The following is a 17,005-nucleotide window of genomic DNA, read 5'->3' as shown; positions in this document are numbered from 1 at the left end:
GATTTTTGAATACTGGTATTTTTCGGTAAAGATTTCCGGAAACTGCAATTATCAGCGAAAAAATGCCAGTAAATGTCCACGAATGACAGCTTCAGGCAGCTTGGAAGGTCACTGAAGTCATATTTTTTCTTGAAATCAAGGAAGAGAACGATAAAAATCATTGATTTCGTACAACTTATAGAGAATGTACTTTAGCTTTTATTTACAGTAAGCTTGTGTTCATGTTTGTGTCAAGTAACGACATCTTCGCGCTTCTTTCATTCATCTGGCAATTAAGGATTTTAGGATCTTCGTTCTCTGAATCTATTTACACAAAAGCATTTTTTTACCTTTTTCGACCGGGTCCAGTTGACGGTCCATTTCTCAGTCATTTTTAAGAAGCAGAAAGCGGTTTCAAACAAATTTGTCAAAAGTAGAATTTTATGTAAAGAACAAGTTGTATACATCGTGGAATATTTACAAATTTAAATAGGAAGGAATAAGTTAGGAACAAATTTTGGAAAATCTGAAGTGGCTAGAATTCTAGCCTTTCAAGGGTGGAATCGTAGATGCTTAGGGGTCTAGCTAGCGCATGCATAGAAAGTTGAGAAATGGACGGGGGCGACTTGGAGCACTAGAAATCGTGTCCGGATTGAAAGTCTTCGAATAGGTTGGCTTCGTGTAGTCGGATTCGTCGGAGCTGAGTTTTTGGATAGAAAAATGGCCGAAAAGTAGAACACAAGATCTTAGATCTCGCAATTAATTCCGCAACAACGTGCGGGACAAGCCTTATCAACGGAAATTCCCATCGGAGACAAGGAGATGATGGCCCTCCCGGGATGTTATCGCAGAAGCCTTGCGACTTTGGTACTGATAAGAAAGTCACCCGCGCTGAGTGATGTACTTTGTTTCGTCATTAAGATTACGTCCATCTTTTATCCAGATTTCGTAGCCTTAGATGGCGGTTAATTTGCGCTGAGAGTATAGAAATCCAAATAAATGATGGACGGGCAAAAACAGTAATCGAGTAAATCGGGGGCGATAATCTAGATCGCTGGAATTTCTCGCTGGTTTAGCGAGACATGCGTTTCGGCGTCAACGCCTTCCCAAATTCATCCCTCGAACATGATCACACATGACTTTGATGATCTCGCATCGTCATACCTTTTCACGCTTAATTTTTCGATCATTTTACGTTGCCAAGTTCTTGCTTCATTTTGCGATATAAAACTTTGAATTCATCAGAAACATTCTTTTAAAAATATTTAAGGCTAGCCATGACAGATGTAATAGAAAAAGAACCTTATAGAAAATACAGTCTTATGCCCGCTTAACCCGTCAAAAAGCATTCTTTTCCCGAAAGAGTTACATGTTGACCTTTCGCGTCCCCTTTTCCCACAGTGCTTTAAAATACCGAGCCAAATACCCTCAAAGTAATGCAGCACCTCATAATCGGCCGCATAACGCAAAACAGCCTCTTTTCTATCCCATTCCTAGAATTGCTGCTTCCACTGGAACTGTCTCTAGAACTGGCTGCACTGGAGCGGCTTGAACCAGAATGCGTTGAGCTTCGTTTTTCCAGAGAGCGGAGGGACTTTCGCAGCTCGTCAGAGAGGCGACGGAAACTGAGGTTATGAAGGCTTTTATAGTTTCAATAATTGAAATTTAACTGTATTCATTCGCAAATAAACACAGTCCATGTTTTCACCTCAAAAACAAGATAAACCTCCTTTCTTTAATTCCTTTTTCAATCAATTTATCTTGCTGCAAGTAAAGATTCTATTTGAAACAGCTGAGTCTGTTTTTCGTTAATCCAAACCGCTCAATCTCTTTGAAAAAAATGGATTTCCCCGATTTCTAAAGGCCACGTGTTCAAGAATGTGAAGTGAAGGTTTTAGACCCGAAACTAAGCCTGGAGGAAGCATGTAGTCGTTTTTGAAGTTTTAGTTGTTCGTCCAGGCCGGCAACAATGGCGGAATCAAAGACGCTCTTCAGATTCTTTTTCGTCAGAGCGGAACATTCGATGTACTAAAAATATTGTTATCAAATGTACGCGTTTTTTCTAAAAAGGTTCAAACTTCGAACTTATAGCCAATAAAATTCAAGAAAATGAAAGTCGTGTTAATCAAAAATTATAATTTTGAAATCGAGAATTTTAAGCCCGGAAAATTTTTTTATCATTTTCTTAAGACTTTTTCCTTTTCATGGAATCAACAAGAAGCCTTGCTAGCAGTCTAGTGCCCGTTCAATGATTAAACTTATCATTGTCTGTTGGAAAAAAAACGTCATTATCTATAAGAGTCGTCATTCTCCGTCTTAGAAAATGCTAGAATTGGCAAATCTTCAATTTTAGGAAATCATTTTTTTAGTAAAAAAGACATATTTATGCAAGAAATGTGAGAAAACGTGAGTCAAAATGAAAATAACATGAAAATAAAGCGACTGTAATTGAAATGCATGTGTGCACATTATGCATATTGAGAGGCTTTTCCTAAGTGGCACCTAAGTTCCTCTGTTACGGAACTTAGAAATATAACATTCTAAGCTGCTCTATTTTGTAAGAGAGCGTGCTTTTTGTGTTACTCTTGTCATAAGAAGCCTGAAACATGAAAACTCAAAAGCGCCGTTCTGAGTCAAGGCAACGTGGCTTGTTCAAATTTTCACAAGAAAGACAAGGAAAAACTCCTTATATTATCTTATTTTCAGAGTGGTCCCGCTAGATGACGAACTGTTGACGTTTCGTGATAACAATCACGTGGCCATAAACTTAAGAAAAATGAACGAAATTCTTGGCGGCCTCTGTTCTACATTGCAAGATCTCTAAAAGCGGGGTGAAGATATTTACGCGAAATAGTCTAAAGCCCGTTGCTCGCAAATTAGATCGGATGATGGAAGTAAAGCATTTACGGCACGCGAACGGTTGCGGGATTTTAATTTTGTTGCAAATGGAAACTTCCGGAAGAAAATATGCCGATCATGAACTTTTTGAAGCTCCCTTAGAGAAAGTTTCTTGCTTAAAAATCTAAACAAATGATGCATTTAGCGGAAGAGGCAAAATCATTTTAGACCTTCAGAAGCTTGGGAATCAATTAGTGGTGGAATTATACGTTGACGATGATGTCTCATTCGAAGCCGCTCTTTCTTATCAAGTTTTTCTTTGAAAATGCGATTTGCCTACCTTTTTGGCGCGTATTTTGCGGGCCATTTGTTGTCCTTGCTGAGTTGTGATCGGACGGAGGTTTTGGCGGCCGAGACGGGCGATTTCGTTGAAGTCGCCGCGGCGGTCGATTTGGGTGCCGACGAGAATTACAGGAGTCTAAAGAGGTAAATGAAACAAAGCCATCAATAACTGTTATAAATTGTTGCCAAAAGCAGTCAAATGATAAGTTTTAAGTATTTTTTCATGCTTTTTTTCTTCTTTATTCTACCCTGATCATTTATTAAAACGGATACCTTTTCCAGCGGGTGGATCCTTAAGCGCACTTCTTCAAAAATTTCCGATTACATGGGAGCATGTCTTACACGTTTCGAAAGTCATAATAGACGAACCCGACCGGGCAAATATTTAGAGCACTTGTACGGCTCGCCAAGTTCACGCATTTTTTAACCCGATTAACTTCACAGAAACTGTCTTTTGAGATTTAGAGGGATGAAGACCCAACGTACAAGCATGGGAAGATAAAAGCCCTAACCTTAGCAAAAAATCTTGTAAACAAAGATAGCAAAAAAAGCACACGTTTTTGAAATTTCCTCGGGCTTTTTATTTTCCTTAAAAAAATTCTAGAGCAATGTTTTTTGAAACCCTTAAAATTAATAATTTAAAATCATGTTTATATTTTTTCTCATTCAAAGAAACGATTATCAAATATAAATTCAAGTCATGAAATATGCACATGCAAAAAGGTCCTTTATAATCTGAAGAAAAATTCTTACCTTTCTTTTATAATCCTTGAGCTCCATGAACCAATAATCCCTAACCCTGGCAAACGCTCTCGGATCGCAGACATCAAAGCACAGCAAAAACACTTCCGCGTCTGGATAGCTCAATCTTCTGAAGAGTCCGAATTCGGGCTAAAGAATCATTGTTAAGTTTATCATAAAACGCGTCTTCTTTTCCGGCGCGAGCGTGTCGAAAATGACACTTCTCTGCATTTGAAAAATTTTAAGCAGAAGTTCCTTGTCCAGCTCAGGATCTGACACGTGATCTCGTGTCATGTTTTACTCGAACGGAAATGGAAACGGGTGAACACGTGACGGCGGGGGACATGGACGTGAAAAAAGGAGACATTTTCAGGTGAAAATCATTACTTTTTTTCACCGCGCGGTATTTCCTGCTAATGTCGATTATCTAAGCCCTCATATTTTTGCTCAAAGATGATTTTAAAAAAAATTTCGCGGGCCCGGAAATCGTCAAAAAACTTATTGTCTAGTTTTGAAGAGCTCGTCGAGACGAGTCGAATGATATATAAAACTCTAGATAGTTTTAAGATTTTCCGCCAAAAAAAGTGATAAGAAGGTGTCTTATCAAAAATTTTCTGACCGGCGCCGTTTTTGTTCTAGAAAAGCTGAGGTGATGCTTGACCCCGGAAAATAATCCTCATGGTCTGGTCTATTCCGGCAAAAAATTTCAGCTCGTCCTCACATATCCTGCTGTGCTTATCAGCGAAAAATCAAAAAAATAGTGCATTTTGTTGTCGCTGCACGTTCCTAGTTTCCGGCCCATTTACAGTCCCATTTTCCTTGGAAAATGAAATTTTACGATAAACTCGGCTGGGTAAATGATGACGAGCTGAAATTTTTTGCCGGAATAGAACAGCCCATGAGGATCATTTTCCGGGGTCAAGCATCACGTCAGCTTTTCTAGAACAAAAACGGCGCCGGTCAGAAAATTTTTGATAAGACACCTTCTTATCACTTTTTTTGGCAGAAAATCTTAAAACTATCTGGAGTTTTGTATATTATTCGACTCGTCTCGACGAGCTCTTCAAAACTAGACAAGAAGTTTTTTGAAGATTTCCAGGCCCGCGAAATTTTTTTTGAAATCATCAAAGATTCGAATGATTTTGATGATTCATATTTTTTTCTTCAAAATTTAAATTATTTTGATCTAAAAAAATATTTGAAATATCATATTTCTTTGTTTCAAAATTTCGAATGAAAAGTGATAAGAGAGACCCAATCTCGGCAGGAGAGCTGACCGATTTGGTCAAGCTGATAAGACGCAATTTTGGGTATAACTTTGCAAAATGATATCCCTGAAAACGTGTTGTTACATGGATAGTTTATTATCACGGTTACTAAACTACTTTCTAAAAAGGCCTCCAGGGTCATTGACAAAATATTTCTCCTGTCCGTTGATTACCTTGCCAGCAGTATCGATGAGCTGTACCGAAGTTTGTCGCCCCTCAACTCCAAGTCGAACTGAATACAAATTGTTAGAGCAAAGTTTGAGCAAAGTGCGTTTTTTATGAAGAGCGCTTTTCTGCCCTGAGAAGACCTTTGTGATAATGAAAAATGCAATTTAAAATTCTGCTTGTAAAGTAAGGATCATGCAATGTACCATGCTGAGGTCAAGAGGGAGGGGAGCCACGTACATGCAACTACAAACTAAGTAGATATGTTGAGCTAAAATAATTAATGCGCGAAAATTGATTATTTACGTAAATAACGCCCGAGCAGCTTATATCAAATCTTGCAAAAACTGAAATTTGCAAAACAAATTATCAAATTTTTCAATTTGCAATTTACAAATTAACCTTTTTTCACACGTATACCGCTTTGAACACAAAATTGCCCCCTTTTGACATTTTCTGTTTGACTAAATATTTGAAAAAATGAAATTCCAGGGATTTTTTTATTATACAAAAACGCTTGTGTGAGTACCAAACATTGCTACACCGGTATAAAGTTATACTTCTTGTTTTGAGTCGGAGAAAGTAGCAATGAAAAAGCCTGTTCCGTTAGACTTTCATTTAAAACATTTTGGTCTACAACTAGTAATTAGCCTCCTGTTCAATTACAAGCGCGAGATTGCTCCTTTTTCCGAGGCAAAATATTATCCAAAAGGTTTACGGTATTATGTCCTGCGGTTTAAAGACGACCATATCGAACAAGTTGATATAAATACTAATAATATTTGGACACTTGTAGAAATTAAAATAAGAATAGAAAACTGAAAATTCTTCTTAGTTAATTAAGAGGTTAATTATGAGCTGGGTCAATTATGATGAATCAGTAATTATGGGAGAAGCAGGGTTTAAAGGTTCGTTGAATTGAAGAGCGCATGTCTAATTTGCTCAGAATTCTAGGGCCGAGGAGAATTCACGAAGGTCTTAGGGAACGTTTCCGCGAAGAAAATTCCTGAATGAAGAAAAAGAGACGAACAAAGTTGACAAAAGTAGACGCCATAAAACTCTAGTTTGTTCATCGAACTCAAGTTTTCATTATTCTTGACAATTCGATAGAATTATGATATACTTCGTAAATTTAACTAAGATTTGTGAATCCTATCAAGACCTAACTCATCGCGCCGGCCGATGTGACAACAAAAAGACACATTTATACACCAGTGGTGGCGATAATCTCAATCGCGCGGTCGATAAATCCAATATCGCCGCGAACCTTCCCCTTATTCTCGAGCATCTACGCTACTCGAAGCAATGTCCTTAACCCACGTGCTCTCTCGAGAGACTCTCGAGTGAGTTAAAACCAATTTGGCACCTTTTTGAACTTACAATGGAGCTTCATTTCTAAGCGCTGCCACGCGCGCACGGGTTAAAATCAAATAACGCCAAAAACGGCACAAAATAGAGCACGTGCTGGTTAAATACATTATTCGTTCTAAGTTGAACAAAAGTGAAGTTGATCGAGGAAAAAATAACTCAATCGGCGGAAATAGCACAGATGTCGAGAAAGAAGGAAATTGCTGGTTCGCTGGGCAAAATAGCAGCAACTACCGCAGAAATGTTCTAACTGAGGAATGAGCAGATTATGGCCGGGCACAGGTTTTTTCAAGAAAAAGTTAAGAGGGTTAACAAAAGTTTTACGGTACCATGGAGAATGGTCAGGAAATTGATGACAGTATCTGACTGAAAAAAAACCGAGCTTGTCGACTTATTGAATTCAGTTTTTCATCATTACTTTTGACCAAATAAATGTCGATAAAACGAACATTTTGATTGGATAAGAGTTCAACAGCGCCATCATAATTCTTATTGGTTGGTTTCAAGAGTTTCATATAAGGATGCTTTACTGTAACTTAAAATTCCGTAAGAAACCTTCTACAACTCTACTGCGCTCAGTATGTCATAGTCAAACAAAACAGCGGCATTCGCGCATTTCGTTGCGAGTCTGACTCAAACACCTGTTCAAGATGAGCTTGCGGAATTTTCGCGAATTTTTACAACTCCGAAAAGGCTCCCAACGAACACACTCACACACGAAAAACGGGACTCTGACGTCAACGCAAATGGCAAATTCAGCGAGCGTGGAGATTTTTGCGCCACAGAAGGAAATTTTCGCGTGTGGGGAAAATTCGAATTTCATCCTTTTTTGTTAAACGAAAGGGCATTTTCTCGAAAGTCAGCGGGGATCAAAGCAAGACCCCGTTTTAGATCATTAATATTTTTCAAAAAACCAAAAGCCAGAATTCAGAGTAAACTTATTTTTCCGTTCTGAGAACGTAATGCGGAAGCAAAGTCTCCGATTCTACTGAGCGGAGATATCCGTTCCCGTATTCAGAAGGAGCATTTTAAACGGCCATTTATTCTAAAATAAGAAGCCACGTTTCGTTTTGAGTTGAACCCTCTCATAGACACATCCATCTTAGAGTATAAATCGTGTTTTCGACCGATTATTGGAGAAATTATCGAAATCTTTAGACTCTTTAGAGCATTTTTTTCACAGCTTTGTGTTCTTAGAGAAGGCTCAAATGAACGGCTTCTCCTGAATTTGACAGGTTAAATGGAAGGAAGTACACGTCTATTTTTACAAATTCTTTTTTGAGTGGAAAAGTGAAGCTCTTGACTTTGAAAATTGAGTGGTTGAGTTTGGTCTCAAGAGTTTATAATTCTGTTCATGCTTTTACTTCTGAGAATAGACCGGAGAGAAAAATATCTTTTGATTATCATCCTAGATAAAAACAAATATCTCGTGTTCCAAAAACCAACGGAACCAGCCCCGGAAAATAATCTACCCAGAATTCGTAACGGTACTTGTTACAATGACGACAATTTAAATTGAGCGAAGCCTTCAAAAAATCGCCAAATTGGCGGATGCGTGCGGCCAGAAAACCTTGATGGATGGAACTGCTACAGACAGAAGAACAAGGAAAAATTACGTCAGAGGAAGTTTCGAAAGATGTTTCGGTAGTTACACGTGGTGGAAAGAGAAGCTCAAAATGCCGCAGAATCAACCACAGCGGGAATATTGGCCAATTGAGATTTCAACCGAGGGTCAAAACAATATTATCGAATGAGTTGAGGGCGGCTGTGTTTTGAACCCCTTAAAAAGACTTGAGAAAACGCGGCAGCTTTTTGAAATTCACGAGGGCAATTTCAGTTCAAGATTTGTTCAAATATCTTTCTCAACCAATCAGAATATCGTTTGCGAGGACAAAGCGCCATCTATCGGATGAAAATTTGATTTCTATAATTTATCCGTTTTTTATGAGAAATGGCATGAGCTCTTTGTGAACAAAGAACTTCAGCTGGAGGTTCAAGGTGGCTCTGAAATTCATTCATCAAAATTACACGCAATTTTTTCAGCTTTCAGACTAGTTGGCGAGTTGAGGGAACATCGTATGCGCAGGGGCACGTTCCATGCTGAATCTCAAACCGCAAGAAAGATTCACCGACCTTTGGGAAAAAAATCGAACACATATGTTCGAACCAAAATGGCTTTTGATTTGGAACGTGGTCTTTTTTACACATGAGGGTTATTTCAAGACTAGCAGCTTCTTTTTACTGTATCTTATTTTTGCCTCCATTTTATGTAACCTAGAGGTGTCCAAACCCTTCGTAGCGGTTTGTTCCCGAAAAGGCGCTCAAAAGAACAGAAGAAGCCACTGGCGGAATCGGCAGCGCCTTGATCGAACCAGAAATCGGATCACTTTTCTTCTGACCTTTATAGCAAGAAAGGACGCTTCCGAGTGGATTACGGCACCAATTCCGGTCACTGGTATCTTGACGTGTTCATTGAAATGCATTTAGTTATGGTCAGAAGATGAATAGCCAGAAAAAGGATGCTGATGATTGATTTACTTGATGAGCAATTTAATCATAATTCCGATAATTTTGATCGATGGAGGGCGCTTTTGTTGGCTCATCTCACCTCTGATTGGCTCAAATTCTCGAATTTATTCGAATGTCTTAGATTTGCATATTGCGTCAGAAATATTCTGAGACATTCCTCCTAAAATTTCTCACATGACAAATCCCTTGCTATTCTCCTTCCGCTGTCACGTGACATGATCTAGTGAATTTTGGATAATACCAAAAAAGCTGAGATACTTCAGCTGCGCATATTTTTACGTCGTCTCGGCACGTTGCTTTATACAACTTAACAAGTTAGGCGCGTAATTACGCAGATCCACAAAATCCGCTTTTCCGTGACAGTTTTTCCCGAGAGATGGTTAAGAAAGAAAATTGAGTACTGTGCGGAAAATAGAGTTGTTACGTAAACAGCAAGGGCGTAATTCAAAACGAAGAAGTTGTTATAGCGAAAATACAGATTTGCGGCCACAAAAGATCGAAATTTTCGAAACTGCGGATCTAATCCGCCAGATCATGCATAAAAAAGAGAAGACATAAGATATTGAGCTGGATTTTTAGATCTCAGGAAGTCTTAGCTAGCGACTTGATTACACGTCCCCTTTGAAACAAACGTAGCTCAGGGAGGATAATAAAAGCGGAAGTCATCGAAAGCAATATTGTAAATTTGAGTTTTCAAAGTGAAACCCTTATTTTTCAGATCATAATATGCTCTGTGAAAGAAGACTCCTTGATGATCAGATTATCGATGTCAACATTCCTAATCATTCTCCAAGAAAACATGAATATTTCAAGTTGTGCCCGTTTTTCAAAAGTTGTATTACGAACTTGCAAACTTGAAAACACGAGTTCAGTTAGTGGATTAGATTCGTATCAGTAGGTTTTGGTTTCTAGTTCCGGGGGGTTACGCGATTATATATTTGCTCAAGCCCCTGCGTCACGTGAATTCGAGGGCTTTTAGAACATACCCTCGAAATAACCACCTTTCGATCCGTTTATATAACCCCGTATTTACCGTGCGATTCTTAAGTATTTTGAATACAACTTTTGTCCAGTTGGATGACGGGAGAAGCATTCAGGGGCGTGGTTTGTCTTCATAACTTGACGGGTCAGCAAATTTCAATTTTCAATTGAGCGAAAAACTTATTAAAATGCATGTTTTACGCGATGCTCTCAAGTTGAACTCGGGGCAGAAACGGAAAGACACGTAATTGACGAAATGTCTTGGGAAGAAACAAGCTTCATTTTTATTGGAGATTTGTTTTGCTGATCTTTTTCGCAAGAACCGAAACCCTGGAAGTGGAGATAAACCGGCCTGCCGCTGACGAGTCTGAGCTCTTTTTGTTCGGTCCGGCGTTGCATAAAGCGAAAAGCTGTCGGATTAGCGACCCTCTAACCGGTTGGCCGTTAAATAAACTTCCAAACAAGTGTGGTTCATTTCAAACGGCGATTGTGCGGATTGGCCCGGCGCGTTACTTGGAATGATCGAAACACGTAATCTCTCGACCAAAGGGAAATTGGATCGAATTTTTATATGAAAAGATTGGATCATAGAAACGTGCAAAAAGACTTTAGACGAAAGACAATCAGATCTTCCAACCGAAACGCTCGTTTTTGTCCATTTATCATCCGTTTATTCAGGAGCGTTTTTTCAGGAGAACTTATTAAGGGCTATTTGAACGATGATTGGATAGAAGGCCCAAAGAAGCTTTTTGATTGGCCAAAAATTTGAAGACCTTGTTTGACGCTACAAAATTTTTGACTGCTTCTACGCACTCTTTCGCGCTAGTGCGGTCAATCCACCTTTGAAGGCGAAAAAAATGTTAACCCTTTTTCAAAGCATGTAATCGTCGCTTTCGCCCTTTCCATAATTATGCATGATGTTCTCTACGTTGCTTCCGCTTTCTTTTCGTTTTTCTTATGAACAAATCTCAATTTTGCGGAGCTGTCACGTGCTGCGTTCACTACGTTTTCTGCGGAACAGAAGGAGAAGCGGGAGCTAGAAAATCTGAGCTGACCACTGACCGCACAAAACCGCATCTTCTTCATTAGATTGAACGAAAACAACCAAGCGGAGGTTGGAGATTGTTTAGACTCGAGATTAGTAGAAGAGTTGATTAGGGGTTGGTGTTAAGGGCGGCGCGAACCCCTGGTCAAGCGTCTATCACTTCCGAGAAGTAGCAGCTTATCGAGCTATCTTTCCGGCAATAAACCAGGGTGCAATTTTGGCGACTCAGGCTCATATCACGGAATAGTCACACAGATAAGACGGTGGCCAACAAGGAAAAAGAGGGAGTTCTCTGAAGAGAAATCAGCCAAGATTTGGTGGCTCAAGAATTTATACCTTAAAAAAGCGAAGTCATTCTTAGTCTCTAAAATTCATTGTTGAGCAAAGTACCGCGCTTTCTGCGCCAAATTCTGTCTGTATACTCAACAGAGCATTAGAAACCCTTTCGTTCCAGTCTGTAGTATAAACACGCTCTTCGTTTATTCGAAAAAAATCTTAACACGTACGGAGAAGAACTCTTCTTTTCCGTGGAACAACTCTTTGATGACGCAAAATTAACCCTCAAGGAATCTTGTGGGGAGTAAAAATATGCGACATTGCTACTTTGCACTTTTAATTTAGCAGAAAGGACATGGACAAAAACACAGCTGTACACGTTCTTTGAACAAGAGTTTTTGCAAGGGTTTAATTGCTGTTGCGCCAAATCAGACAGTTATCAGAATCGGAACCCTCTTTCCAAACATCTAGATAGCCTCATCTTGAGAAAGTCTAACTGCCTCCAGAGTTTTCCAGCTGAGCTGAACATGGTTAGATTACATTATCGCATGTTCAATTTCTCTCATGCCGCTGTTTGGCCAGTCGAATCATTACGAATTTGAATAAAAGTTCAGGGATTTCGGTGGCTTAGTTTAGCGTCCAGCGGTTAAGGGGGTTGAGCTCATTCGCGGTTTTAGAAAGCGTCGGGGGTTTCGTTTATCCAAAAAGTACACACCGCAATTTGAGAAAAAGCAGGGACGAGTTTTCTGTTTCTTTTTTGTCTATCAGTTGTGTATACACTCAATTCACAATTGCTGAACCCTTATCTTTCCCTGTAGACACTTGTAGGGGCATGAGCTATGAATTTAGGGATATAAGCTATGAATTTGAACTTTCGTAGCGCCTAAATGCGACGTAGGATCATTTTCATTTCAAAAGCAGTCCTACCTAAAATTGCACGTAGAACTCAAATCTGGAATTTTTGAAAAAAATCTTATGGAAAATTTTCTCTCTAGAGCGATTTCAAATCTTACGATCTCGATTGCTCGAAATTTTTACACTAAATCGGTCGAGTTTTTTCGATAAATAACTTCTCTTAACCCTTATCTATAAAATTGACGGATCAGTTTTGCCTAATTCCGACCGAAACCGATTTTAGAGCCATTTCCATGAGGCTTACCCAGCGCGTGAATAGTGTAAAAAGCGACGCGCTGGGCGCTCGCTCTCTCAACTCCTCTTTTCCGTGAGAGTGGCGCGGTTGAGCGGAGCGCTTTGATTGGTTGCACGCAAAAAAGCACAAAAAGGAGAAAAACTCGATCAAGAAAGAGGAAAACGCTAGAATGATAATTTGAGAGAGTTTGGAAATAAGAGCCCGTCAATTTTCTAGCTTAACATCATCAAAATAAAAGACACGGTTTAGTTTTAGCGATTCAATGGAAAAAATTCGAGCAATCGAGAGCGTAAGATTTGAAATCGCTCTAGAGAGAAAATTTTCCATAAGATTTTTTTCAAAAATTCCAGATTTGAGTTCTACGTCCAATTCAGGTAGGACTGCTTTTGAAATGAAAATGATCCTACGTCGCATTTAGGCGCTACGAAAGTTCAAATTCATAGCTTATATCCTTAAAAGAGAAGGGATAAGTAGACTTCCGGATAAAGAGCAAATAATATGTCGTTACATACTGCGGAGAAAGGTTTCCCGAATTCAAGAGATTGATTTGGTTACGAGATAACTAAGAACATAAGGATGATGGTAAGGGTCAGGATAAGGGTCAAGGCACAAGCGAAACTGTTAGGTGAAAACAAAGCTGTTTTTTTTTGTCAAAGAAAATAACAGTCGCTGAAGGTACAAATTTTAAGACTCAGAAGATAACGATTTCAAGAATTTTGCTTCATATAAAAACCGGTCGAAAATGAGCACCCTCTGTACTTTCGTGATGAAAATTTTCAGAAAAGTTGACGAAAATTTTTTTCTTCGAAAATTTTCAAAACCAAAATCTCATTGTCTGCGTTCTTTACTGAAAATTGAACCCTGTCCGCGTCAAATATTTAGACGATCAAGGCTCGAGCTTTTGAGGACGATCCCAGGTGCGACAATTTCTTACGAGGGCTTTTTGAAGGCCGCTTACGTCAGGCCTCTCGATCTCGAGAATGGAAAGAGGGTTCACGCCGGCTGTGTGGGATTAGGGAAGGGGCCAAAGCTTCGTGGAAATTGAAGAAGAGCACGTTAACGCGTCGAGAGCCGCCATTGAAGTAAATCCGGTAATTTGGCGTAATGTTACTCATTTGGTTTAAACACGGCGTTATTCGAAAACAGTGAGCGAAAGCGCTATTTTTAGGAACAGACGTGATTCAAAATTATTTAAAAATATCCAAAAGCTTATTTTGAATCGAACCATCATTCAAATATGATCCGGCAAACATTTTCCTGAAAAATGACTTTTGAGAGGTTAAATTTTTTTAACCCATTCTCGCCGCGGGGGCCGGAAAAGCCGACTTGAGTTGTGTTTCAACGAAACGCAGACATCGGAAATTCCATGCCTGTCAGACTGACAGTGTCAGGAAAAAAAGAAGCTCTGTCAGCTCTATTCTAGTACTATTCTGTTGAACAGGTCACGTGGTGAGCGCCAGGTGAATAAGTGACAGGAGACAGATAATGCCCTGCCGTGGAAATTTTAGCGTTTTTGATAGTAGCGCATAAAATGGATGGCACGGTGGAAGGGATCGGATAAAGCCACTTTCCGTGGAAGAATATTTAGTGGTTGATGTTCAAGAGCATTATTCACGCGAAAATGCAGGTTTTTTGAAAATTCTAGAGCTTGAGCATCTATCAGCTTCAAAGCTGTGAACCGAAGTTAGTAATTTCCACATGATGTCATAATAATCTCCTCGCAAGTTTATCTACGCAACTTCATTTTCAAACTGAGGCTACTTTACGGTAGCTAGTTTACGGTGCCGTAATTATGAAATGATAATGCCCTTCGCGGCGACCAAAGTTTTGAGAACCCTACTTGCACCGCGCGTTATTGATATGTTATTACCACGCTCACCAGCTCATATCATGAGTGCCAGAAAAGCTGCTCAAAATATTTGATTTAGAAATGGAAAATACCAGTGGCAGACTCTGAGTCAACAAATGTATCTCCCTCTTCTACGCCTAAAAGATGCAAAATAAGCTATTTATTCAAAAGCTTCGGAATTTCCTCCGGTTCCGACCAAAAGCACTTGTTGGATTTCAACAACAAGCCGCAGCTTTCCAAAAAAGCCGACTTATTGCGTCCAAAAACGTCAGATCCAGGTTTGCTGACAATTTAATTCTTAATAATTAAATAGAAAGAAAAGTTCAATAAGGCATGTTTTTTGGAAAAATTGAAGAAAAGAAGTGACATAATGAATCTTTTCTTGCATTGGAAAGATGGTGAGAAAACGGTGTAGTGATATTTATAGACTGGTTTAGTTATAAAGTAAACTTTTCGACGCAGAAAAAAGGAAGAACTCAAAAAGATTATTCCAAAAAGGAACAGGTGGACAAAGATTTTAGAAGGAATTAAACAGCTACCGTTGATTTTATCTCATAAAATATTGCGTTGATTTATGATCAATCCTTCTTTTCCCTCTTATTCGCGCAATGAGTATTTGAAGATAATATTTCGATATTTTTTAATCGATGAATTTTTGTCTCAATTTCGATTTTAGAGTTTCTAATGAAACCCGGAAAATACGGCCCTGGGAAAATCTTTGAACCTATTATATGTTAAAAAATGTTGTGACGCGTCCTCAAAGTGGTATTTTCCACCACGTTCAACATTCGTTTCGAGCATTTCAGAAGAGAATATAGAGCGTGTTTGCGATCTGATTTTGCGGCCAGTAGATAATGTAAAAACTTTAGAGGCCTAGAACGAGGATTATCAGAAAGGGGAGAGAATTCGTGGATTTTTTCTAAAGCTAGTCAATAGTGCATGTTTAATGTCTTTTTTACGAGCTCGTAAGAAAGCGGCCTGTTCCTCTCAAATTTATAATTCATGTCCAAAAGCAGCAACCCTTGGCCCAATTCCTAGAAGTTGAAATGACAGTTTTATGACTGTCAATTTTGCTTGTCAAGAATGGGCGTTTAGAGGCTCAGATATTTGAGCTGGGGAAAGATAAAGGTCTATTTGTTGGTGGCGGAAGGTTTTGATTCAATAGCTTAACTAACACATTGAGTTTCATTTCAGGCGATTTTTGGCGATAAATTGGCAGAAAAAAGCATGAATGAAAGATTTCATATCGGTTTTACGACAACTTTTCGCGACCCTAACCAACAAAGAACTTACAGGGGGTCTTACAAGCTCTGCTGTCTGTCAGGCTGACATAAGTATCACCAGCTTTTTCTGCAGCCTGCTTGTTTTTTGTGTAATTCTGATTGTACAATGTTTCATTGTCGTTTCTTACAGAATATAATAAAATATACAGCGATCTCCTTCTCTTTTTTATCAATTTTATCCTTTTAGAAAACGGTTTTTATTTTACTGCAAATCTGTGTCTGCATGTCCTGTTGATGTCACGGCGTTATGTGATGATCAAGTACCTGTGTAGTAGTCGTGCACGGTCGGCTTGTATTCGGCCGGATACTCGTTATTACAGTAGGAAACGAGCATGTTGGTCTTGCCAGCTCCTTGGTCACCGACCATGACGATGTTCACTTTTTGTAAATTGTCGGGCGAGGGGAACAGCCCAAGGCCTGTCACGTGATCTGACAAAAGTCCTCTTTTTAAGAGTATTTTCTATCTATTTTTAATAATTTCATACTTTTTCATTCAATATAGCTAATATTCTGAATATGATATTAACCCAATAGGGTTCTTAAAAAGAAACCATAAGAAATCTCTCCGAAATCTACATGTTGATTTCCGATATTTCAGGTAATCGAAGAAGATACTAAAAAAATCGAAAGAACGTATCGAAATAAATGGCTCTTTACTCAACAAATGATCGATAATTAAATTGCACGTGACGATGAAAGGGATGATTGATATAGTAACATTTCAGGACGCGGAATCAGAACACGCCCTTGTCTATAGTTACGCTAAAATTAATTATCACCGAAGAAATGATTATTTAAAACTCGTGATGCAACACAAGCATTTTCTGATTATTCATTTTGATAATGAAAGCAAATACTTTTAGAATAATAAATTACCATTTATTCAAATTCTATCACGTTCCTGTATTCAGCGTGTCTTCGTCAAACATCTTCGGTAAATCTCTATTTATATTTGTTTTCTCTTGTTAACGGTTTTTTCGGTTTCTAGTTAGGTTCAATTGTTGTTTCCTGAAATCTCGATTTCGGTCGATCGCGCTGCCACTACTTCCCACAAGTTTGCAGATATTTCGAGGGCGCCCGGGAGCATCGAAGACTACTACGCGCGCTCAAGTTATGCGCGCTGGCGCTAGCGAGCCTCAAGAACGTGGCGGAGGTGTCACGAGCCAAGACAAATGGATATCTTCGCGGTCG

General features: G+C 39.0%; 1 protein-coding gene across 1 annotated transcript; it reads right to left on the bottom strand.

Moving 5' to 3' along the window:
* Nucleotides 1-204: 204 nt before the first annotated feature.
* LOC145702833 (cdc42 homolog) lies at nucleotides 205-16,229 on the bottom strand. The gene is made up of 7 exons (XM_081780121.1): nucleotides 16,079-16,229; nucleotides 5,342-5,400; nucleotides 3,913-4,050; nucleotides 3,158-3,295; nucleotides 1,888-2,007; nucleotides 1,477-1,621; nucleotides 205-683 (listed from the first exon to the last, which is right to left on the bottom strand). The coding sequence occupies exons 1-7, from the start codon at nucleotides 16,179-16,181 to the stop codon at nucleotides 565-567; spliced, it is 822 nt and encodes a 273-aa protein (XP_081636247.1). The 5' UTR covers nucleotides 16,182-16,229; the 3' UTR covers nucleotides 205-564.
* Nucleotides 16,230-17,005: the final 776 nt, after the last annotated feature.

This window comes from Oikopleura dioica, chromosome 1 (assembly GCF_907165135.1).
Source record: "Oikopleura dioica chromosome 1, OKI2018_I68_1.0, whole genome shotgun sequence".
Classification (NCBI taxonomy): Eukaryota; Metazoa; Chordata; class Appendicularia; order Copelata; family Oikopleuridae; genus Oikopleura; species Oikopleura dioica.
This window is presented reverse-complemented; position numbering and strand designations above follow the sequence as displayed.

Excerpts from the sequence above, each read along its gene's own strand:
- LOC145702833 (XM_081780121.1), bottom strand. The coding sequence starts at position 16,181 with ATGGTCGGTGACCAAGGAGCTGGCAAGACCAACATGCTCGTTTCCTAC. Across the intron at positions 5,401-16,078 it reads CGTGCACGACTACTACACAG|TTCGACTTGGAGTTGAGGGG; the intron begins GTACTTGATCAT and ends ATTTGTATTCAG. Across the intron at positions 2,008-3,157 it reads GCAAAATACGCGCCAAAAAG|TACATCGAATGTTCCGCTCT; the intron begins GTAGGCAAATCG and ends CAATATTTTTAG.